Source organism: Platichthys flesus, chromosome 9 (assembly GCF_949316205.1).
Source record: "Platichthys flesus chromosome 9, fPlaFle2.1, whole genome shotgun sequence".
In the NCBI taxonomy this organism is placed as follows: domain Eukaryota; kingdom Metazoa; phylum Chordata; class Actinopteri; order Pleuronectiformes; family Pleuronectidae; genus Platichthys; species Platichthys flesus.
Window position 1 is genome coordinate 8139916 of NC_084953.1, and position 25706 is coordinate 8165621.

The following is a 25706-nucleotide window of genomic DNA, read 5'->3' on the forward strand; positions in this document are numbered from 1 at the left end:
GGTGAAAAGGCTTGATATCACTCCAGAGCAGATTTAAGAATCACACGAAATTCAATTCCTGAAGGCACAGTGGTGGGATTTCTGGCTGCTGCACAAGTTGAGGTTACACTGGATAAGTGAGGATGATCAACCAACACCATGGATTTTATAAAGTCTGACACAATCAACCCCTCACTCCACCTTAATTCACTTGCCTTGTTTGGCTCAACTTTCTGGATGCCTGTTACAATCATAATTATTTTAACTGATCCCATATAGACACATGTTTTTATTTTTGCATAAGTTCTGACGGCATCAAATCCCAAAAAAAACTATCTCTCCTAAAGCAGTTTCTGACTAAAAAGTGGTAAGAACTGTTTAAGTCCCAAAACGACTGTATCTCTGAATTTTTACTTTACCTAAATCACACACATAGGGATGTTCTAAGTGATCACACTGTAAATAAAATGTAGAGCATACAATGCACATATCCATCCCCAGTCCACATATTTATATTTATCATTGATTTCATTGCACAACTCGTACTGTTTACTGCATACTGAAGCACTTGGCTTGTATATACACGCATGGTGTGTACTTCTATGGAGCTGCTCATTAGTGTTTCCAATATTCTGCATACTTTCTTTTGATGTGCTATTGTACAGAACAGTCTGGATCATCCACATCTATAATTTAAGTAATTAGTCAAATTCTTTAACTTATTTGTTCAGTTTTTTGTCCTTGTTCTTTTCTGTATGTGAGTACACTGATACCAATGTAAAACCAGAGTTCAACTCCTTGTTGTCCTTTCAGATCTTTTCTGATTCTTATCTTCTGGTCTCCTTTTCAAAACTGATACAATATTTTTCACTTCCATCAACTTGTCCTCTCGTGAAACTCTTTGCTGACCCCCTGAGGAGGCCCACCACCCCCCACTCTGAAAACCAGTGGCCATACAGGGGCTGTCTGCCATAATAATCCATAAATAACACCTTCACTACACACCCCCTGCAGTCACACCCACCTTACCCTGCCAATAGTCACTCTGCTACTCCAGTAACCCGCCCTTCTAACTTACAAGTTATTAACTACAACTTGTTTATTTCTGCAATGAAATGTTTTTTGGAGGATCAGTGAAGATTAAGCACCGATCAACTTAACAGCCTAGTCTAACAAAAATGTGATTAGGACCGAAGAGTTTTCATTCTTCAGTGTGAAACTGTGCTTTACAACAGAGGAAAACTCATGTTGTGTTATAAACACTATTTTGGAGAGCAGTCCTCTGCTACATTACTCTTTTTATTGTTGAATTAACTCCTCAACACTTCCTGAAGATTTAACAATACCTGCTTTCAAGTTATCTGAGATTTAGTGACAAAATGTTCTGCCAGCTGGAAAGAAACATTGTGCCGGTGTTAAGAAGTAGGACATTTCTCACAGGCTCATACATCAGCAGCTAAGGCACAAAGTAAAGTTGGCTTTCTTTACTCACAAGGTCTTTGAGAAGATATTTATCTTTATATTATCTATTTGTAGAGGGATTTAAGACCAATATGTAGCTCAACCCACAATGTTATCAAAGAACTAATTAACAATAGAAATAGAAATGCAGACTTTACAATTTAGGTCGTATTCCCCATGCTTTCGCTGAGCTCCCAGTTGGAATCATGAGTGTCAGAATGAATGTACCTTCTTATTCAGTGTAATGTTTGTGTGGCAGTGTTCTTGTTTGCAGTTATCTCTTTAATATCCTTTTTAAAGGACGAAATGAGGTCACACGTCAATATGTCAAGATTTACAATGGACTCTCCACCGGGACCCAAGTCCATCAAAACACATGTGTGTGTGTGTGTGGTGGGGGGACAGCTTGAGCAGGTTTCTCAGAGGAAACTGGCAGGTCTCTATTTTGTACTCGAAATAGAGCAGGTGAAGGAGACTGCAATGTCATGATGGTGTGGTTATTATCCACTGGATCATCAGTAACTATCCTCTACTCAAAGACTTTTAAAATGTGGTTATGTTAGAACGGCTGTTGGGTTTTAATCATCAGTAGAGACTAGGTCTGTAGGATTATTCAACTTCAGTTTGAGTCACATGTTTCAACTCTGTTATAAGTTAATGCTACGATTCAAAACAGGTCCAAAGACATGATACCTGGAGGTGAGGCTGTCATGAAATGTCAAGACACCATAAAGCCACAGACTGCACTGAAAGAACAGCGCCCTCTTTCTATTGTGTGTAATACAGCAAGCCAGAGGACATCCTACCTAATGTCAGTGTTGTGCAAGTTAACACCTCTCATGAAGTAGTTCATAGTTCAGTTCATTTCATAATTTTAAGGTGGAAAGTGAGAATGAAAGACAACTTGTTAAAGAAAACCTTATCCATCACTACCCCTTGCCTTTAGTGTCGGAATCTTTATCAGTGTGTAAAAATCCCTCTCTGCTTTCTCTTGCATCTGTATGAGACCGAGAGCTGTTGTGTTGCAGGTATGGCCTGCCCCTTTAAGGAAGGTTTGTGACGTAGTGCACCTGGGTATTGTGGGAAAAAGCTAAAAGTGTGTGTTTAACGAGAAGTGACGAGCACCTGGAGGTGATGCGAGTGTTGCTCCTGTGGTGCAAAAAAATGCGCGCGCACATCCTGCGCAGAACCGAACTGCGCACATCCTGCGCAGAAGCCCATTGTGCAGGAATTGCACGCAAATTTTTATTTTTATTATAATTAATTTAAATTTATTTATATTTAAATAGTGGAAGATATTTTGCAATTAATAGGAGAAATCCTGCCAATTTTAAGTGTTGAGTATATTTCCAGCTTGAAGATGGGAAGGACCCAAATACTTCGCCAACTAGGCCACACCACCTGATGACTGGCATGAGGAACTAAGCACACTAAGAAGATGGACAAATTATCGTGTGTGGGTCCGTGTTATTTGATGCTGCCTTTGATAAACACTTCAGAGAAAATATTTTCTACTTTACTACATATATTTGACAGCCTTACTTAAAAGTTACTTTGATATTTTTGACTTTTAGATACTGGATGATTTAACATACTTAAAATCCTATTGTTAGAGAATAACCCAGTACTTTTCCAACCTTGTCTTCGGACGCCTTACAAGAATCACAGTCTGCTGTGATGTCCTGAGGCTGCCCCCTGCTGGCTGCTGGGTTCCTCTGCTGCTCTAGCTTGGTTTGTGCCGCTTGTGATTAACTAAAGTTGTCCATAAAAGAAAATATTTAATATCCTTCAAGGGCAATTTGATGTACAACCAGCAATCAGTGCACGACAAAAACAAACCAATATATACAATATATATACAATATAAATAAAAGATTCTCCCTTCCCCCACTGTCTAAGTGCTCCTGAGCAAGGCACCTTACTCCACCAACCATCTGCTCCCCGGGCGCCGTGCATGGCTGCCCACTGCTCTGTGTGTCCTGCTATGTTCACCAGATGGGTCAAAAGCAGAGGATAAATTTCCCTCATCTGAATGTAGTGTGACTGTGCATGTGTTTGTGATCAATAAATGTATATTATCTTATGATATGCTATCATTACAGGACTCTGATATTTTTTATTATAGATTTTTATACCTAACAAATTTGTATGCCTGTGTGTGCATCAGTTTACAGTCCAAAAGTTATTGGGTAGGAGTTTCGGAGTTACGAACAAGAAGTGTGTCGTGTTCGCTGGACTTTAACAAAGTTACACATAAAGAGAGAAGTTTCCTGTTGTCTATACGCGAGGACGCTACAATATGAACATGTTCACCGTTCTTTTGCGTTCGTTCATGCACAACACTGCCTAATGTGAGCCAATGGTTTCACATTCACTGAGTAACATGGGATCAGGTGAAATACATACTAACTCACTTTGTTAATGGGTCAACATATGTTTCACAAACTGCTTTCTGTCTGCAGGTCCAGCACCGTGAACATTGGTCACTGCACCGGCTATATATCAACAACAGTGTTATACAGTAACTTTCTGATGGAGGTACCATCACATACAAGCTTGAATCAATTTCTCAGATGTACTTTTGCACTTTTTCATAACTTGTTTTGCTGTGAATTGATGTTGGTGACAAACCACCAACACACTACTAAGCATTAACTACCACTAGGGGAAATTAAACTCTATCAATAAATAATATGACAGCAAAATTGAACCGTATTTAACTCAACATTAGACTATCGGACCTCATGAAGCAGATGTTATAACAGTTTTACAGGAAACAGAATATATCAATATCTCAAAGGATGATATACCGATTTGTGTTAATAAGATTTTTCTATATCAAGAATATATTGTCTGCCAAAATTATATTTGTCAAGCTGCCTCTGATTTTGGGCTCAAAGTCACACCACATTCTGTAAAATTGAAGTCACGTTCTTCATGTAATGTCTATCTTCTGGAATGTGAACTGGATAACACAAGGGACCTCTGTCCTGACAGATAGTGAAATTAGAGATTATCTTACTGACTTGTGGAAGCAGTGCCTCCTCTGCCCTTTGACCATTAATGTGACACTGCTGGAGAATCTTAGAGGGCAGCACTGTGTTAAATATCAGTGACAAAATGGTGAAAGAGCAAAGCAGGAGACCTGTGACGAAACAAGTCGCTGAATAAAACCAGCAGTCTCATGTTGACATATCTTTGTTCTGAAAAATAGGGTAAGAGTAAAACAAAGACGGAGTAAGAATATAGCACATTTAGTGTGTTCCTTTTTGATGATGTTAACACTACAATTCAACTGCATAAAAAACTGCAGCCTGCAAAATGACCATAACGCTTAATTAAAACTTCCCTAACAAAACTTCAGCACAAACTGAAGCCTTCATGATGGGAGGAACTCTTTTTATGCTGTTATAGCACGCTGCATACGTTCTAGCTAGGTGTACCTAATAAATTGCTAACTGAGTATATTGACATGCACAACAATGGAATGAGATTCTTAAGATGCTTTTTTAATGTTTTGTTGGTCTTAAGTTTTCATGTGACTTAATAAAGGAATCCCCTTCTGGGTTCAGGCCTGTTCTGACCACAACAGGGTCTTAACTTTGGTGTGATGAATCAATAATGTTTTGCAAATCATATGATGCATCGGATACAACAGAGATCTTTCAAACTGCTGGAGCTGAAATCAGTGAAAATGATCCTCGTCACGTTTGACTCTCGTGTGCCCGAGCGGTGCAGAAATCTCAATATCAACCTTTAGCAAAGTGAGACATTTCCTGCGACTATAACTCATCACTTGGTTTCAGATGGGTCTTTTTGGAGTCTGCGACATGACAACCACTTGAGCGCCGCAGAATATTGAGGATCATGGTTTATTGTTTCCTGCTTCAGGCAGCATGCAGGCGGTCGCCGCATGAATGACTTTCTGTGGAAACAAGTGTGAGAGAAGGGCCTTGTGTAAGAGTGGTAGGTGGATGGAAACCAGCAGTTTGATGAGGACCCTCACCGAGGAGCGGGCCCCACTCAGCTTCACCTAATGGGAGTGAAGTGGATGATGGGTAACCCGGGCAGAGGCACTGTGGAAATGATCGGATGATACATTTTTGACTGTCACGCCTTCTCACCGCGCTGGGAGTCATGTAACACACGAGAAAAGGCTGAGTGATGGTCAAAACGACAGACCTTCAGGGTTTGATGAGGGATTGTGTGTGTCAGTTAAAGTAAAACATTGGATTCTATGGATGCATGTTTATTTAGAAACACGTTACTTTGTCTTTGTATTATTCAGGACAAAACTACAATCCAGTGCTATTGGGGCTTCAACTAATCATTAACTAATCATTTATTAATCTACAGATGAATTTATATTGTCTCAGAGTTAATATATTAAAATATCCTGTCAACACCTCCTCCTGTGTGATACACGGAGAAATCACCAGTGTCTGTGTTCATCTGAAGTAAATGTATTGGGACATTATTGGTCCGTATTATCCCGACAAGAACCATATCTACGAGTGTGAATGTTTTTACTCGTCTCATAAAAACTCCATATCCAGTTAATCAGGCTGCTCAGATTACGTTTTACAACAGAGGCAAATGCACAACATGCCTGAATGACACTCAGCACTGTGGTTGACTTCAGCTGTTCAGGCCAAGACCCAGAGCAGGAAAAAACAATGAGCTCTCACTCTGCCGCGAACTCTGGGTCCCACACAAATCAGCCAGAGTCCATGGTTGAAGCACTAACCTTTAAATAAAGTCTTAAGGAGAGATGATACCACTCAACATTTACTCAGCATTTGAAATCATATAGCCGGCAACTACACAACTTTTATTCACTCTCACCACTTGAATCAACCTGGTTTCCAGTCGCAATAAATTCAAAAACACCTGTTTGTCCAATGGTGCCCGGCTCTAGAACAAAGTATAGTTCACTGTTAGGTAACAATATCACCAAAGTTAAGTTGAATTCAAAGTCAATGTCTAATTCAAAGTCTACTTTATTTTCAGTTCTGCCATATGCCCAGGACATGGGTGGTCTTAACATGTAATTTCTCTCTAATCCCGTATTAATCAGAATCAGAATCAGAATCAGAAGAATTTTATTGCCAAGTAGGTTTACACCTACAAGGAATTTGATCTGATCATGTAAGTATGCAACATTTAAAAATACTCAAGTGAAATAAGTACACATCATACTACACAGTCAAACGGCACAGGGTAAATAAGATGTGAGTTGTACACTAAGGGATAGTTCCCCCAAAATGAAAATTCACTCATAATCAATACTCACCACTATGCCGATGGAGCTAGGGTGAAGGGGGGGGGGGGGGGGGAATAGGCATAGTGGTTAGTAGATAGTCAGTGCATTTTCATTTTTGGGTGAAATATCCCTTTAATGGTGTTAAGTTTTATTCAAAGCTAAACCAAAGCCGTTAAACATTTCTAGCATTTGATTGACCGGTTGGATCCAGTGCAGAGGAAACATTTGAGAGGAAACTCTGGAGGACCTGACTGCCTGAGCGTTATTCCCGCAGAGTGAGGCCTCCTGTCCGCAGAGGCTCTTCCTCGGTATGTTTGACTGGTGCAGTCTCGCGGTGTCAGCACCTTTGAGCCTCATATAACCCGCGTTCTCCTCCCCCGGAGTCTCTCCCTCTTCTGTCTCCAGGACACTCAGCTTCTCCACCCGCAGCTCAACATGACCTCCGCCGCCCAGCCCATCTTCTCCCAGGGGGAGGACTGTAAGGCCGTCTGGCACGATGCGAGCGCCGGATACAACGAGGCCGACACCCACCTGGAGATCATGGGCAAGCCCGTCATGGAGCGCTGGGAGACCCCGTACATGCACTCCCTCGCCACGGTCGCTGCCTCAAAAGGTAACGCGAGCGGGTTGAGGGGCTGCATCCATTATCGGACGCTTTCTCTTTGGATGATGTGTCCGAAAATAGACTCATGGGCAGCTTTTTGCTTGTTTTTTTTAGGATTTGCAACAACATGCTAATGTATTTTACTTTATAAATGACAGATGATCATTTTGCAAACAGTTATATTTCATTCATACATTTTAATTTATGTGTTGCCAGCAGGTGAAATGGCATAAATACACACAAATTAGAAATGAGTATTAGTTCTGCATTAAAGATGAATCTCACTGTTGCAAGAGTGTACATTTATAAATATACAATTTAGATCAGTTAAAAAAAGTACAAGGGGATTACATTAACAATATTGAATCACAAATTTTAAGCATTATTATACTTTGGTCTACTTAAAATCATTATAGAATTTGAAAAAATCACCTAAGTAATCCCTGATGTGCATTTGTGTATTTATATATTAATAAATGTACATATAACACATATGTACACACATATACAATGATGATAATAATAATAATAATACATTTCCCTCAGGAACAATAAAGTATGTTTTGAGTGTTTGCACACTTATTTGGCTGCCTCTGCTATTTCATGCGTAGCTGTGTTGAGGACACGTGTGCACAGTGTGAGGGGCACGGTGGAGCTGAGAGCAGCTGTTCCACTACTCCAAAGAAATCTGCAGGGGGGGAAACGTCTGATCTGCTTGAAATGTGAAAATAGACTGATCCACAATAACACTTGCAGACGTACCAAAAAAGAACAGGCATGTGCACCAAAAATGGAAAAAATGCACATTACACCTGCATTTACATTGATGTGCATGTACAATTTTTGACAATGAAAATTTAACTGTATTTTCTTTCCTTAATATGTATTTTGTCCCCTAATCTACAGCATTTGTACAGGTGTATCCAAGATACATTCCTGTATTGTCAAATTTGTCAGCAAATTCATAATTTGATTCCAGACGTCCCTTAAAATCTGACCCCAGACAATTTAAAGCACTTTAGACGGATTATATACATTTGAGGAGGTTTTTTATTTTTTATGTGCTGAGATGCCGGAAATTTGATTGACAAAAAATGCCACAGACAGTTTAACAGACATGTCACAGTTGTACAAATATGTCACAAATGATTAAAATACACACTTGTCCTAAAGCTGAGAACGTTCTATCGTAATCCCACCTGCTCACAGTAGAAAGTAGAAAGATATTCTGACTCTGAAAACCTGGACAGCTCCAGCAGATTTTAGTTTCTGCTCTGATCTGAATTGCAGGTGGTCGGGTTCTGGAGATCGGTTTCGGCATGGCCATCGCCGCCACTAAAATCGAGTCTTTCCCCATCGAGGAGCACTGGATCATCGAGTGTAACGACGGTGTGTTCGCCAGACTGGAGAACTGGGCCAAGTCTCAGCCACATAAGGTCAGTAGGCTGATATCTACCTGTGCTGGTTGAAATCTGGTGTAACTGCTTGTTTCCACAGTGTTTTTCCGTGAAGATGCTAACTAAGGGAGCTGGTGTTTGTTACTGCAGGTCGTCCCTCTGAAGGGTCTTTGGGAAGATGTTGTCCCCACCCTGCCCGACAACCACTTCGATGGTAAGAACTTGTGATGACATGCAGATTAATGTTTCACTTAATGTACAATCCTGGATTACAGTTTAAAAAATCTGTCCATGTTAGAGGGACAGATGGGTGCCGCTCGAGGCCTTTTCACAGGACTAACACTGTGTCTCTGCTCCCTCAGGTATCCTGTATGACACATACCCTCTGTCAGCGGACACATGGCACACTCACCAGTTTGACTTCATCAAGGTGAGTAGCTTCAAATCCACACACAGTAAGTCACCCACAAAAGAAGAACCCTCTTTAATCTGAGGCCTTGTCAGCCTCTTCGGAGGTTGTGTGACATGCATTATTGTTTTTACATATTTCATAACTAAAATAATTGATTTCAATCGACTTCTTATATGTTAGATTCAGCACAAAGGAACCACCAAGAATCTAAGGGCAGGAAGAACATCTTCGAAATATGGACATTAATGTTAAATCGTGCCAGTGAGACTCCAGAAGGTTCAATTTCTGAATACCTGGAATTGTCTGGTTCTAGACATGACATGAATGAACACACATAGTGTGTGTAACAGTGATAACATTAAATCTTGTTAAATTTGGTTCACCCAGCAGACCAGTTTGTCTTCTTTAGCTCATATCACAACAGGACCTGAAGGATCGATAAGTGATTGATCTGCTGTCTTGTGCGTTCTGCTGCAGGCTCACGCTCACAGGATGCTGAAGCCCGGCGGCATCCTCACCTACTGCAACCTGACCTCCTGGGGCGAGCTGCTCAAGACCAAATTCGACAGCATTGAAAAGATGTTCGAGGTTTGTCCCCTTCACTACTAATCCAACTGAACCTGTTAAAACCATACTAGACGTACAAGCCTGTAAAAGCCATTTTCAGACATGAAGACACATGAACACAAACTTGCCTTTCACTCATGAAGGAGGCAGCAGTAGACATGGGTCAGACACGTTCTCAAAGGAAAATGCGAGGCCTCATCATCAAAAGCTCTCAAACCACATTGCCTTTCCAAGTTTACATCATTGTCAGCGTCGACTGCTACTACTTCTAAACCTCGTTTTCATCCTGAGGTGTTTGTATTCTTTTAGTTTCTTTTCCGTCAACATAACCAACTAGGACATTTTCGACACACTTTACTTGAGGAATTTCAGGAAAAATCCTCAATATTCCGAGTTCAGTGCCTGTCTGAAAGCAGCTCTAGTGCTGCTTTAAATACATGCAAACTGTAATTAGTTTGATTTCAGTATATGTCCCCTGTTGTGTCATAAATAAAGTATTTTACAGCTGTTCTGGCCGTACAGAGGTTCATGTTACTTAGAAGTGATATCAGTATAATCACTTTATTCCTGGAGTTGTTTGAAGTGGATCCATTCTCAACATGTGTTTTGACAGGACTGTTCAAAATGTGACTGTATTCATCTGTGAGCCACAGTACTAAGTGCACATGTTGGTTGAGTTGAGGGCAACGTAAAAAGAACGTGCAGCAGTAATTCCGAGGCTAATGATAAACTGGGCCAGGTTGATAAAGCTGTGAGCCGCCTCAGGCCGATCAACTCTGTCTGTCAATGATTTCCAGGAGACTCAGGTGCCTCATCTGCTCCAGGCCGGATTCAAGAAGGAGAAGATTAGCACCACCACCATGGACATCGCCCCCCCCAGTGAATGCAAATACTACTCCTTCAAGAAGATGATCACTCCCACCATTGTCAAGGAGTAAAGTCTGAACTCACCCTTTCACCTCATGTGCCTTCTCAGCTGAACCCTCTTACCTCTCACTGTGCTTCACGGACATTACTCAATAAAGCCAAGTTCCCTCCCAACTCACTTCAAAGGTTCTTGGATTGTATTTTATACATTCACTTTGACGTCAGTTCCTTCTGCTGTGTGGTTTCAGTTTCATAACAACAGCCTGTAACTTATTGATTTGAGGTGATTTTCTTTATGGAGCTCCTGCAGCGTCTGTCCCAGCACACTCGTGTTCATCTCTACACTGACAAAGTTTATTCTTCCCAGTAACAAATATGGAACAGCGGCCGACTGAATGCACATAGAGATTTGTCATGCATGACCCAGTTTTAGACCAAGCAGCAGATGCATCACTACATGTTTGGATGCACGCGTTGTCATGCACCGCAGAAAGTTTAGTCTAGTCTCCATGTTCACGGTGCAACAAGTTTGGTTTTCTTGAATCAATGTCCAGCTTTCACAATTACAATAAAATAAATCAAATGTAAGGAATCATGTATGAATTATTCTGAAAACTGTTCAAAATCTGAACCTGCTAAAAACTTTAATTTCACAGAAGTTTACGAGACACCAGTAAACTGATAATTCGAGTACTGGCACTATGTGCAGTTGTGTAATGCATTGGTTACATACGTGTTAAACAAGTGCATCCCCTCCTGCATAATAACAATATGTGTTGAACAGTCTAGGGAGCTGGAAACAGGACAGTATCTTCATTAACGGCTGCAGATAAAGCTGCATGTTATTTGAACACGTGGGCACAAGTTCCCACCTGGTGAGGACACATTAATCATTAGATGGATGATGCAACACTCAGCTGCAGCAAAGAGGGAAACTACAGCAGCTGGCGCGGCTCGGATCTGAACCCCGAGCACGTGACCCTTTTATTTTAGGAAGTGAGACGTCGCACTTAGAGAAACATGAAGAGGCAAAAGCAAGAGACTGGAACTGCAATAATCAGTCAGTCAGTGGTTTCATAAGCAAAATCCATCCAAATCTTTTCTGGATTCAGCCTCTGGAATGTGACGATTTGTTGTTTTTCTTCACATGACGCATAAAGCTGTGTAACTGGGATTTTTCGGGTTGTAAGGATGACTCATTGTGCTTTGGGAAATTAGAATTCACACTAGTTTCTGACAGTTGGGGACAAAAAAATGGATCAATAAAAAAATCAGTGGACTGAATAATGAAAACTGTTCAGCCACCGACATCCGCCAGTTTTCTCCTAATGTGATTTGATTGAGTGATGGGACACATTTCTAGGTATATCTTTTGGGTGGAATATGGTCTTTTGTGATATACTGACTGGCACTGCAGATACTTGACTCATCAGTGAGTAGAAAAGTACTTGAAACACATTAAGTACGTTTTTTGATTAATACCTGCTTTATGGCTAGCAGACATCCTGCCCAATCTTTAATGTGTGAGAAAATTCCAGTAACTGTTTTAAAACCCATCACATCTAACTTGTAAATGATAATTATCAACATGACAGTGTTTCATTTCAACCTTTTGAAGCTGCACAACCAGGGAGTCTCCCACTCAAGAATTTACTGTTGCAGTGTTGAACCCGTTTTTATGTAAGTAACGGGGAGTACTATAATAGATATTCGTAGCCACAGATACTGAAGTGCTGATGCAGCATACACAATGTACGTGATTAAAACATTCACCTGGCATAGTTCACAGATTCACCCCTCACTGCATGACCTCAGTAAACATTCCATCTGATCACTGCTGATCGTGGACATAGAGCAGCCGAGGTCAGAGCTGGTCACAGGAGCCACCTGGTGGCTGAAACCTGTGTGTGGGAGTGTGAAGCTAAATATTGCCACTGAATCCTCCTCAGCCTCCCCCTGCTCTCTAAAGCACGAAGGAGAAACTACGATGACCTTCAGGAAACAGTCAGTGTTTGGTTTGTTTCTACTGGGATGTAGAAACATGGCAGACTCTGTAAAGAGAACCTGCTCCAGAAGCAAATATGAAGGGGTTGTCCTAACAAGGATTCTTAGTTTCAAATAGTTATCTACTAAAGAAACATAATTATAAATATTATATACAATTTCATCTGATACACTTCCCCCAAATCATAAACTGGACCTTTAACAACACAACAGATGTTACGAGAAACCATTTTCATGTAAGCCAACTTTATTGAAAATGATGTTCATTAAATTGCCTCTAAATTACAACAATGATTTAATTGAAGTTAGTTCTTGCAGCTCTACTTGGAGGAGGAGCAGAGCTCCAAATGAAGCCAGAACTACAACATTTACATAGAAGATACACTCATTTAATTTACACATTCACTTCCGATACCAGATCCTCATCTTCTTCTCACGTTTGATTTTCTTCTGCAGCTGTAGAGTCCCGTAGAGGAGAGCCTCTGCAGTGGGAGGACAACCTGAGGACAGACAGGATGAAAACAGGTTCACTCTTATTTGTATTTTGGAGGAGATTTTAACCAATAATAACGTATTTGAGGTAATAATTTTATTAAATATACTACAGCTACACAACAGCTTTCCACTTCTGAGTTGAGAAGTCGCGATTTTAACAAACAGCCTTTCTATCACTATTCATAATGACCTTTTATTTTTTTATTTGATAATTTCCACATTATGCTGTTTGTTTACCTGGAACATAAATATCCACTGGTACAATTCTGTCGCAGCCTCTGACGACAGAGTAGGAGTAGTGGTAGTAGCCTCCTCCATTAGCACAGCTGAGAGAGGGAAACAGGGACATTTTAAGTTATTACAGGATAATAATAAATAATACAGAGACAGAGCAGGAGGAGAATATATATAATAAGAAATCTCTTCAGGAGGTAACTCACCTTCCCATTGAAATGACGTATCTGGGCTCAGGCATCTGGTCGTACACCTGTAAGAGAGAGGGAGTTCAGTCGCTGTTCCATAAAGTCTGACTAAGAGCTAATCCGTCCTTTGAGCTTGAGGGAGGCTTCATTCAACTCCACCGATCCACCAGCAGATGGGTGATAATCCAGCCAGCATTTACACAGATATACTGTTCTCAGCGCTCTCAAACAGAAACATCTGAACGACAGAGCTCTTGTTACCCACAGTGTCTCTGAGCAGTGATAAAAAGAACAGCTACTTCCACCGTTACAGAAATCACACATATCCCCCTCTTTCACTCCTCTCACCTTCCGCAGAGCCGGGGCCATCTTGTTGGTCAGCGTCCCTGCCACGATCATGACGTCAGACTGCCGGGGGCTCGCTCTGAACACGACTCCGAAGCGGTCCATGTCGTAACGGGGCGCCGCCATGTGCATCATCTCCACCGCGCAGCACGCCAGCCCAAAGGTCATAGGCCACAGAGAGCTCTGAGGGGGAAACACAGCGACGATAAGCTCACACAAGCCTGATAGAGACAACACAGTTACTCCCGGAGTGGCACAAAAAACACAAACACCAAATAACAGGGTGCTGGAGAGTCACTAAAGGGTTTCATGAGAATGAGGATTATGTGATTAATTGGCTCTGGCCTTCACAGTCAGCAGATCTTGAACAAATTAAACAACTAAATGTATTTTGGACTCTGCACCACCATCATCAAAACACCAAATGGGGATTATGGGAGAATGTTTTGAGGGGATTGTGTTCCATTTCTTCTTTAGACCTCCAGAGACTACAGAGCACACCATGGTGCATCGAGTCTGTTCAGGCAGCCTGGTTATGTTGGTTTCTCCTTCAGTTTGTCACCCCTCTGTATATTGATTTTATTCTCTCTGCTGATATTTGGCAGGTGGGGATTTTTGTAAAGATTAGATTAGTTTTTTCCCCCGGAAAGGGCAAAATGAGAACTGAAAACACAACAGCTGAGCAGAGAGAAGGTTCTATTTTATTCAGAACAATGTTTTTTCTGGTTGTCCAGCAAACAGCCCATAACAGTCAGTTGTTGATGAGACATTTGAGACGTCCATTGTTTCCATGTGCTATAGTTGTGTTCATTCAAGCAACAACTCCGGCCTGTTTTTGTCTCTCAATCTGAATTTTGATGCCTTGAACATTTAAATGTTTGACTGTCAGGCCAAGGTGATGACTGACTGTACAATGAATTTTAACATAATGAGTCATGGGTTTAGCTGCCTTTACTATTATTGCCTTAATTATAGGTTTAAAATAACAATCAAACTGCACCAGAGAACAGTTCATATAAAAAGTACTTTGTCAACAGTTTCTAGAAAATAAACTGAGCAGCTAGAAGGTTGACTTAAATTACAAGCTCAGAAAAGATTCACCTACACATGAGATAAAATAATGGTAATTGAAGTGAAAGACAAATCCCCAACCATGTGATATTTTAGAGCAAACTGAATCAAACAGTAACATAAGATACAATCTGCGCTGTTTTCAGAAGAAACAACTCTGATTCCGTGCCACATATGTCATACTAGATTCACATCTTACGTCTCAGAACAAACAAGGATCCAGACATTCATTCGTCTGCTCCACACAGGCTGGACAGTAAAGCAGCCGCTGACCGACTCACCCTGCGTGCCCAGTTGACCAGATCATCCAGCTTGGTGATAACATACTCCCCCTTGCTGCTGGCTACAGCGCTTGGTTGGGCTGCTGCAGCTGCCACTGCCGTGCTCTGCTCTCTGACTGGAACCAGACTGCGACAGAAGGACAGTTTTACCATGTGCAGAGTGTTAACAGGATGTCCATTCTTCATTCTCACATTTACAGAAGGGCAGCGTTCAGAATTCTCACCTCGTGCAGGTTTTCTCACTTTTAGCACAGCTGTGCAGACTCTTCTGTTGAACAGCAAACACTGAGATGTGTCTGTTGGCAGGTCAGAGAAGGAAATTATGAATGATGGCAAGAAAGAGCTGAAACTATTATTATAGCATATTTATGTTATAAAACAGTTAGTGAAAGAATAAAAGGCACCAGCAGAATAATATACAGCCTCCTATACTTGATACTTTAACATGCACATGTTTCAGCCCGAGCTTGTGATTGAAATAGTTCTGACAGACATCAACACAGTTACTGATAAAATTGTGAACAAAACTAAATTCGGATGAGTTGGTTGCATGTTGATGTGACAGATGTGGAACAAACTGTTTATCTGTAATTGTGGTTATTAAATATATCTAATTTTGAGAGAATGTTTCAGCCTCCATTTGCTACTGAATGAAACTAGCAGGAATATAAAAAAAGTACAAATAAACCCAACCCCTGCCATGGACCCTGATACTAAGGCAGAGAGGACTGAGCTGGATTGAATTAGGTTTTGGAACAGGGACAAGGATTAGTAGGTGCTTACCTTGATGAAAAGGAGCCAAACATGGCCAGGCGAGGTGCTGCAAAACAAAAACATCAGATCAACTGAGGAAAACCTAATAACAACAGTCATTAACTGAGTATTTCAGATGTTTAATCTTTCTAGAATAAAAGCCAACATTTGATTGCCAGTGGGATGACATCATATAAACACTTTGACAAAGTTTGGTGATTTTATGAAGCCTGAGACTTGTCAATGTAAACAGATGATGCAGCAGGATACCTCTTCTAACACCGTCCACACTTTACTCCATGTTTGATATGGACTCATTCTAGCGGTATTTAATTCTGCATTGTGTGTTTAAAATGTGCCGAATTATAGATCAGAGCCTAATTGATTCATGTAAACCAGTTAATTGATACTTCAGTGATCATAATGTGACTAAATACAGGTGTTGACACTAAAACCAGTCTGTTTCAATGAGGAGTTTGGTTTCACGAGATGTTCTTTGCTGATCGCTCACACTGGAACACACGACACTTCTCGTGTATTGGTCCACGAACAAGACACATTAAATTAATAAGTGACAGACACTCTGAGGTGTTTAAATACAACGAACATCGTTAAATATGTCCGCTGATATTGCTGCTAACCTCCCAGTTCGTGTTAGCTAACCTAGTTAGCCGCTATGTAACGCAGACGGAGCAAGGTCAGCGTGCGCACTGACTAAAAGTCCATGGTTCGAGCCCGGAAACAGTCAGAACCACGACAGATGCGTGGCCCGGGGTCTAATGTTTGAGTTCCGTGAACATCGTGAGTCTGGAAACACGGGAACGTTCTTTAAAAACGAGTCTTTTAGGTCAAAACATCACTCACCGACCAACGCCGCCATCTTTGAAATTCTGGTTACGTCAAACTGTTTCCTCTGCGTCTCAGCGCTCAAACGGTTGGTGGCGCTGTTGTAACCAAATTTCAAATATTTGAGTTTCATAATAAAAAAAATAATCTGTGCACGATGGCGTTGGTTTGTATTTTTCTTGTTAAAGATTGAGTTGAAGCAGAAAAAAAACTTCTTCAGCTTTTATAGGACATTGATGTGAAATGATCGGAATAATTTATTTGTGTGAGTGTTGATGTCCAGAGAGAACTATTGTTGAAATGTTTTTACCAAATAAAAAAGTAAACACTGGCCCTTGAAATAGACATAAACACGACAACTGATTTCAGGTCTACTTTCGAATCACAATTACACAGAGAATTTCATTAAATACATCAAATGTTATGTAGCCTGAACATTTGTTGTGGATGTAATTATGTTGTTATGTTTTGTTATGTTATGTTAATGTTAAATTTTTGATCACAGTCCCAGTAATCCAGTGGTCATTTGAAAGATTTTCTATGAATTGCAGAATTTGTTTTGTATTAGTAATTATTGAATGTTCAAAAAAAAACATAGGCAGCAGTGAGGTGTTCAAGGCCCTACCGACACTGACAGCAGCCGACAGCTCAGGTTCCAGAGCGGAGCACTGATGAATGTGAAGTGATGATCATCTGTCTTTCCATGGATTTAGATTATATCCTAAATCCCATTGAGCCGTAGCTACACAGCGTTACCAGCATGGAGAAGAGGACTCAAATCATCCAACAGTTAATTTTATGATGATCCATTTAGTCCACAACAGGAGTTTCAGGTAAAATAATCTGGTGGAAAAAAATTAAACTCTAGTCTAAAGTCCGGTTTTGATGGCAGAGCTTTAACTTCTATCACACAATCTAAATCAACCGATATTCATGGTAAGAGATGGTCAACTTTCAAACTAGAGACAAGGTTGTTTGTTGTTGTTTGTATATTTTAGTACACAGTCCTCTCGTTACTCTCTGTCCCACAGGATGACCTGTGTGCTGCAATCTGAGTAAAATCCTTCTGCTGAATTTGATAAATAATTTTTAATAATTATTATTACTTATAATTTTCTGTGCTGTTATATTTTTGATATGTTCAATCCCTGTATTCAACACTCATCAAATTAATTCCCTCTTTTGTGTAATAAGCTGATTTTAGAATAACAAGCTGCATGGTCAGGTTCAAATGTTAAATGTTACATTAAAAAAAAAAAGCTCAGATTCAGCATCTGGCCGGAAAATTAGTCGTTTGAAATAAAGAGAAATTAGCTGAGAGATGAAGCACCTAATTATAACATTTGTTAGGGTGCAAAATTATTTAAAAATATGTTATCTCTAACATGGCATAAGATATATAATAAGATATAAAATATATAATAACATATTTAAGATATATGCAGTGTTTTTGCAGTGACTCAGAAGTTATGAAGTTAACTTTTAAAACAGATGAACTAATCTGACCTGCAGCCAAAACCACCTATGACAATATTGTTTCTCTCTTTACTGCACACCTGTTAAAAAGCAAAAAGGAAAATAAACTATTATAAAGACAGAAAGTGGTCAGCTTTGGTCACGGCCTTCAGTCAGGGATCCCAGGAAGTAAATCCTGACATCTGAGGCTGGAAAACTTCTATTTTTACGTGATAAATACCCTTTTGTCATTCGGCCTCCCTGTAATTACAGTCATTTGAATCGCTCATTAATCCTTCTCTCAACACGCTGTTTTTGTTTTGGCCTGGCTTCGCAGTCACAGACGGAGCGAGCAGCAGCAGCAGCAGCAGCAGCTCCAGGGTGGAGATGGAGAGCGAGCAGAGATCATGGAGAGCACGGTATCACATAATGACAGCCCCGGCACTGTAAACACATGCTGCCCTTTCTCCAGGAATAGCTGCTCAGTCAAAGCAAGAAGCATCAACTGGTCAAAACAAATGGAAAAAGATGAGAAGGGATTTTTTTTTTTTTTTTTTACAAATGGCTTTAATTCTTCCTTCATCATGTACAATCCTTCAGGACAGTTAAAATAATAATAACGTCTCATATTTGAAGTTGCTTTTGCTCGTGGTTTTTTAGGGTCAAACCTAATTCAGCCATATATAGTATACATATATATATAGCTGAGTTTTTAAGTACTTGGGAGTTTAAAACATTAAATATAGGCACTGGAATAGCTTAAAAGGACACGCGTTTTAAGACTACAGCATTGTTCAAAGGCTTCGTCCACCACTAGAGCTCTTACATTACAGATAATAAGCATGAATCCACATAAAAAACAGTCCTGTAAAGGAGGAGCAAAAGTAGAAGTTGAGCCATCACACACTTGGAGGTTATAGTGGCAGCGTGCTGAACTATAGACCACAGGAATGGCCTATTTTTGGAAGGATCTCCTCCTCTGGAAGAAGGAAGCGCAGCTCGCCTCCTCACTGAGAGTCCAGGATGTCTGTGGGTAGGATGTCTGGTTTGCCACTCGCGCTCTGTGATGTCTCCCCTGACCAGGAAGAGGGGGTGACCTGATTATAGAGGACGTCCTGCGAGCCAAAGAGTGGCTCTTTGAGATGCTGCATGTACATGAGGAACAGATTGAGAGCCACCATGGCGAGGAGCGGGAAGACGGTCAGGCCGGAGCCAAAGCCTCGCCAGGAGCTGCACACGTTCAGGCTGACCCAGTAAACGAGCCTGCGGAGGATCAAAGGAAACCGAGACAGCAAATCAGAACAAGGTCAAAAACTTCAGAGGGGCTCTGAGGGTGATGTGACAGAAAGCAAGCACCAGTTAGACCAGACTCAAACCAGTCAGTTAGGCTTAATATCAGGAAATGTTGCTTCATAAAGGAGGTTTAAGTTTGTCTGAGTTAAGTTACCATGAAAACAGCCCTACAAGCAACTAGCTCAGGTCAGACTAGTTTATAGGTTTAACTTTGCTTCAAACAACCAATCTACCAGACGTCAGTTCAGTAAAAGTACTAACACCGCACTGTAAATTGAGTATAAAAAGGAGAGAATAATTCAAGTTTTACAAGTAAAAGTACTTAAAATGCATCAAAATGGCTGTGATTACACAGTACGATAAATCAAAAGATCATCATCACTATTGCATTAATATATAAGTAGAACCACAATAAAGTGTTGAAATTTATAAACTCTTCCTCTCATTTGAAAGCTGTTGATATTGTGACTTCATCTATTTCGGGTTAGGGTTCGTATCTGCTCTGGGTTAGTGTTAGTGAACAGCTCCAAATACATGCACTTGTACAGAAGATGCTAACTGTCACTTAAATCATATCGATACACTATACTTAGATCATATTTTGGGAATTACAGCGTAGCGTGTTTTAGCAAAGCTTAGCATAAATACTATGAACAGAATGAAACCGCCAGCCTCTTCGAACTCACTTCTTATCTACACATTACATCTAGTTTTCTTAACTCATAAAACCAAGTCAAGCCAGATAAAAGAAACAGAAACACAGAATCCTGCCACATGGTTGTTGTGTCTCTTTCTTGGATAGAAAACTTCGGTTTAAATAAAATTAGAATTATCCTCCTGCTATAAAATTAGAATTATCCTCCTGCTATAAAATTAGAATTATCCTCCTGCTATGATGTAAATGACCAGGTCTGGATTCCATATTTCTCATTGGCCAGTTGTTTGTTGTGTCAAGTAAAAGTGGTACGTTGTATTTCAATGTTAAACCAAACTCGCATGGCTGGTTCTGGACTTGAGTGACTGAGTAAAAGAATAAGAAGAATAAAGAGTAGAAGCAGAGTTCTGAGACAGAATGAGAACCCAGAGGCATGTGAAGGAGTTCATCTCAACTTGTGTCTAACTCTGCGATATGCTGCCAAACTTCCCTTTCGGCTGCTAATGACAGTGGCTGGGTTTGTTTTTAGCCATGTGAGCGGCACGGCTGCGTTGGTCTGTTGCTCCACAGCTTTTGAAAATATCGAAACATCCACAATATGCTGTAATTTATGCAGAAACATAAGGTCCTCAGAGCAGGAGGCCCTAATGGCTTCAATGATCCTCTTCTCAACGACTCACTCCTCTGCTCCACTTGTAGGCCTCACCTTCCAAAGATGAACATGGCAACCAGTATGGGAACCAACTTCAGCTGGTCTTGAGGCAGTAAAGCGGCCATAACGATGAGGTTGAGGACGTAGAGGAGGAACTGCTCCGAGGAGGCTGTGACGAACAGCTGCTGCACGGCCCGTCCTCTCGGGAAAGTCTCCTGCAGGCGGAAGGAGCCGGTGCAGAACTGGCACACTGCGGCCATGAGCATCGCTGCGAGGGAATAAAGAGCAGATACGTCAGTTAGCAAATTGAATCGGAGCCATTTTTCCACAAACAAATCTCTGCTTTCAGCAACTCCTAGCTGCACCTGATCTCATATGACAGCCTGCTTTGTCTTGCTAATTTCCTCATTTGAATACAGCAACTGGCAGCAGAGTGGCCCACATGCAAGATACTCCTCACTGTGGTCAGCCTGACAAATAGTTGAGAGGAAAGTGATCTGGATGAGCGTCGGTTCTGGATGTGTTTGCCACCTGCCCTCTGGTTCTGGATGCCCAGGTTGGGAAGTGATTAGAAATATTCTGAAACAATTAGGTCAAAGCCTGGGAGAGAAGACATACAGCCAACCCCCTTTTTGTAGTTTCCATTTAAAGCTATGTGCAGGAGAAGGAAATTATGCTTCTCTCCAGAGGCCTGAGGAGACGTCTGCTGCACGGAGGTTGAAAGCGCATGAAATTAAAGGGGACAGGAGACTCTGAAACATTCCGAGACGAGGCGGCCAGACAAACCAAATCCTCTCTTAATCTGAATCTTTCATTTGTGGTGCACACGAAGTCAGAGGAGTGCAGGTGGTGGAGGCCTACCGAGCAGGATGGGGACGGCTGCCACCACGCAGCAGCAGAGGGTGAAAATGATGCGGCTGGCCAGGTCGGGCCGGTCGGGGGGCTTGATGGGGACATAGAAATAGAGTGCATAGAGGACCCCGGCTGCACACAGCAGAGAGGCCAGGACTGAGGCGAAAGCAGGGACTCGGCCGCTCTGGCAGCATTTACACTGGCAGCAGCGGCAGCAGCATCGTCCCGGCTCTTCAGCCTCCGCTGTGGCCTCGCAAGTCTCTCCCCGACCCTGCGAGCTCCACACTGTCAGCTCCACGCTCTCCGGTGGAGGGCCTATCAGGGGTCGGCCCTCGTCCGCAGTGCAGTCCAGATTGGTGGACTCCGGGCTCCATCTCGGGGCATCTGTGCCGTTGGGGAGGTCTCCCTGAGAGGCCGGGGCTGGAGTGATGATGCAGTTTTCCGTGGCAGCGTCCAAGTTGTGCTCTGTGATGATGGGACTGGAAAGAGTTTGATCCGGTTCCCCCTCCTCCGTCTGATCCGCCTGTGGCTCCTCTGGGAGGCCCTCGCTGGGGGGCTGGTGGCAGGGAGCAGAGCCTGTTCAAAGCAGAGCAGAGGTTTTAATGCCAGATGCCGCTGTCTGGCCCCTAGTTAGATCAGGGGGCTACTAACTCTGTATGCTCAACCTACATTTGCTAGTCATTCCATAAAGCTGGTTACTGAGGCTGACTACCAGGGCCTCAGGGCTCTGGAACCTGCATGTACATATCCTTTTAATTTCTGATTTTTAACTGTATTGTTTGTTTTTCACACATTTTCTTTATATATAATTTGTTCTATTATTTTGTCTTGTTTTGTTCTGTTTTGTTTTATTCCCATGTATTTTGTAAAGCACTTTGTAAATAAGTACTATAGAAATAAAGTTTTCCCAATGATCATTATCGTTATTATACTTATAACCTTCAGTTTCAGGTTGACTCTAACCCCTCATCTACTTCTTTGTGTTCCCCGAGCAAAGCAGACACCTGAGTCTCATGTTACCTCTCAGAGACCTTTTGTACGAGGCTTTGTTAAAGATTAGTGGGACCACATCATATATTTATCTTCTAAAATACCATCGAAAGACCCAAACCAGCAATGAATGGATTCCAGTAGCTGTGGCCAAAACCTAATTCCTCCTCGGTGACTCCGAGCTCCAGTGGTTTGTTGACGTGTCCCTTCATTAAGAGGAGCACGTTCCCTCTTTTTTGTTTTTATTGATTCAGACCCACGCACAACATCCTGCCGCTGTAAACACTGCACCAAACGTGTATCAATCCACAGCTGGTTGAGTAATATTTGAAAAGTTACAGTGTCCTGTGGTTTTAGGAAACTGCTGAGAAACTACTGGAAAAAGAAATAAAGATGTATCGGTGATGTGTTTGTTTCGATTTACGTCTTCAGGGGGAGCGAGTGGGCTCAGAGCTGCAAGACAGAGACGGACGGAGACGTCCAGAGAATAACACGTGTGCTGGTTGTCGTGGCATCAAATTCTTCATCTTTCATTTCATCATTCATTTCAGTTAATTATTAGATTTATCATCAAGTAAAAAAGGACCAGATCATCATCGACGCCCACAGCAGGAACTGAAGCTCCTTGAAGTCCAGGTTGAAATAAAATGTTTGACTTCAAATATAAAGGCAACGCTGATTTCGTGATGGAGCGTCTGCAGATGCTGTCTCACCTCTGGTGTTCAACAACATCAGCATCCAAACATCTGCATCGCTTCTCTCGCATAAACTATCAGGAATATTTGTGTTGAGGTAACAAACATTGACCCACTTCAGATTTCAGACGAGCTTCCCTCCTGCAGGACAGAAGAGTTCCATTCTCTATCTCTAAACACGTCTCTGCCTCTTAAACGTTGTCTCTGCCTCACGTCTTGACTTTAAACCGATAAACAACCTTTTTCTAAGTAAACCACTTAGATAGTTGTCCCCACTCACCACAAATACTGTTGCAGCCGTGCAACATCCGTCAATAACATGAATTTTGTCATTTAAAATTACACAGCAAACAAGAAACTATGCTGCCTGTGGATAATTTTAATCTGCCACGAGAAAGTTCCCTTCCTCAAACACAGTCTTACACCCAGAAATGAACATTTTACAAAAACCTTACATCTTAAATCATCATATAATAATTTTATAGAATAATTAAACCTGCCAGTTTCTAAATGGTATTGTTCCAGGATAGATCTAAATTGTATGTCGTTATTATTGTATTATTTCCATAAAAACAAAATCAAAAGACCGAAACTTGCTTCAACCAACAGTTTAAACAGACACAAAGGATTTAAAGGTCTTTTGTGTATATGAAATAGATGCAGATTTAGCCCAGTGCTCCTGCTCCACCTTATTTTCACTAGAGAATCCTTCACACTGCTTATGAATTGTTGCTCCACCATAACCAGTCCTGGCTCTGTTGTACCTCCAGTTGGACTCAAACTAAACTCTGTTAATTTGCCGACAGTAAACAAGTCACAGTAATAACTCACTCTTTGGCTGATGCGTCGCTGGTGGCGGTTCAAGGGAGCGCTGGGAGCCGGAGACGGAGTGGGAGGACGAGTGCAGCTCCTCCATGGAGGACTCGGGGCTGTCTGACACAGGCGCCAAAGAGATCTGAGTGTCCAGGTCCAGGAAGGGGGAGAAGGAGAGCCGGGCCGGGTCGATGTCCTGGAGCTGATTGATGATGTCGCTGATGGACTCCTTCATGCTGTCGAGCTCCTTCACGTTCTGCCGGTTGGTGTCCTGAGGCCCTGAGGTGCTCATAGTCACTCAGCCTGGTGGTCGCAGGGAGAGAGGAGAATCAGAGCTACAGTCACCTAACCAGGGAAATGTGGCCAGTGACATGAACACAGGGATCATACACGTGTCAGGAGCCCCTTTCTGTAAAACCCCCATGTGGTTTAAATAAATAGAGCCAATTACTACAGCCACTGGTGGCACAGAGAGATGCCACATCACCAAAGGTCCTGACAAAACTTCTAAGGCCATTCATTAAGAATACTGGTAAAGTACCACATTATTCTAATCCTGATTTCATGGAGCAACAAGTGGAAGTCTCTAGAAGTGGCAGATATATGTTTTTATTTTTTACAAATTGCCATCTCTCTCTCTCCTTTATTCCCATTTTCTTCCAACCTCTTTTACGACAAATATGGCTTTCCGACATTGAGTTACATTTTCATGAAGGTGAAAAAGCCGATTAATGAGTTGATGTCAGCGCCTATACAATAATCCTCAATGACAGGTTGTCAAAGTTAAGTATTTTTGTTTTTTTTTGACTTTTCTAAAATCTACACATTTATTTTTACCCTCTGTCAAACAAACTGCTTCAGAGCTGCTGGTGGGTTTTTCAGTGACACAAGACAGACCCAGGCTACCTGGTCCCCTCTGTTTCCAGTCTGTATGCTATGCTAAGCTAAGCCCCCCCCCCCCCCCAAAAAAAGCATTTTAAATTCCTCCCCCAGAAAGCACATGGACTTTTACCTTGACTGGTTTGGTACAAAGGCTGCAGGAGAATGCGTAACTTGGTCCTAAATGAGCCAGAACCCGCACGAATCTGTGCGTAAAAGTCCTTCTGTGTCTGCTCTTACATCCTGTGGCCACTCAGCAGCAGCTCCCTTGTTTAACTGCACAGACCCCTGAGGTTTTGAGTTTGGCTCCATTAAATGCACAAGTTAAAGTTTCAGTGCAATGAGATGCATTAGTTGTATAAATGAACTTACTTTGTTCGGGGCTGCAGAGTATTTGGTGCCTTTACTCCTCTGGCAGTAGAAAAAAAAAACCTACACTCCGTCCGTCTGTGCCTTTCTGCCCTCCCCCTCCGTTTGCTTTTTGTCTTCCAGGATCCTGAACTTCTGAATCAAATTTCAGGACGGACAGAATACGAGGCTTTTCCTCCGCCCACACAGGAGTTTTTTTTTTTTTCTTTCTTCCTGGGTACCATGTCAAACACCATATGGAGCAAATAAAACCAGGGGAGCAGGAGGAGGAGCAGGGGGAGCAGCA

The 25706-nt window shown here is 41.7% G+C and overlaps 3 protein-coding genes across 3 annotated transcripts; 1 reads left to right on the forward strand and 2 right to left on the reverse strand.

Moving 5' to 3' along the window:
- The first annotated feature begins 7006 nt into the window (after nt 1–7006).
- gamt (guanidinoacetate N-methyltransferase) lies at nt 7007–10728 on the forward strand. The gene is made up of 6 exons (XM_062395675.1): nt 7007–7316; nt 8598–8743; nt 8855–8918; nt 9067–9134; nt 9594–9704; nt 10481–10728. Exons 1-6 carry the CDS (start codon nt 7139–7141, stop codon nt 10619–10621), a joined length of 708 nt encoding a protein of 235 aa, XP_062251659.1. The 5' UTR covers nt 7007–7138; the 3' UTR covers nt 10622–10728.
- Nucleotides 10729–12783: 2055 nt separating this feature from the next.
- On the reverse strand, nt 12784–16860 carry ndufs7 (NADH:ubiquinone oxidoreductase core subunit S7). The gene is made up of 8 exons (XM_062396151.1): nt 16786–16860; nt 15952–15988; nt 15393–15464; nt 15169–15295; nt 13820–13999; nt 13490–13536; nt 13287–13375; nt 12784–13054 (listed from the first exon to the last, which is right to left on the reverse strand). The coding sequence occupies exons 1-8, from the start codon at nt 16799–16801 to the stop codon at nt 12957–12959; spliced, it is 666 nt and encodes a 221-aa protein (XP_062252135.1). The 5' UTR covers nt 16802–16860; the 3' UTR covers nt 12784–12956.
- Nucleotides 16861–18604: 1744 nt separating this feature from the next.
- On the reverse strand, nt 18605–25534 carry LOC133960897 (transmembrane protein 79-like). Its single transcript, XM_062395757.1, has 5 exons — nt 25424–25534; nt 24191–24475; nt 21684–22250; nt 20877–21090; nt 18605–19485 (listed from the first exon to the last, which is right to left on the reverse strand). The coding sequence occupies exons 2-5, from the start codon at nt 24462–24464 to the stop codon at nt 19230–19232; spliced, it is 1311 nt and encodes a 436-aa protein (XP_062251741.1). The 5' UTR covers nt 24465–24475; nt 25424–25534; the 3' UTR covers nt 18605–19229.
- Between the last annotated feature and the right edge of the window lie 172 nt (nt 25535–25706).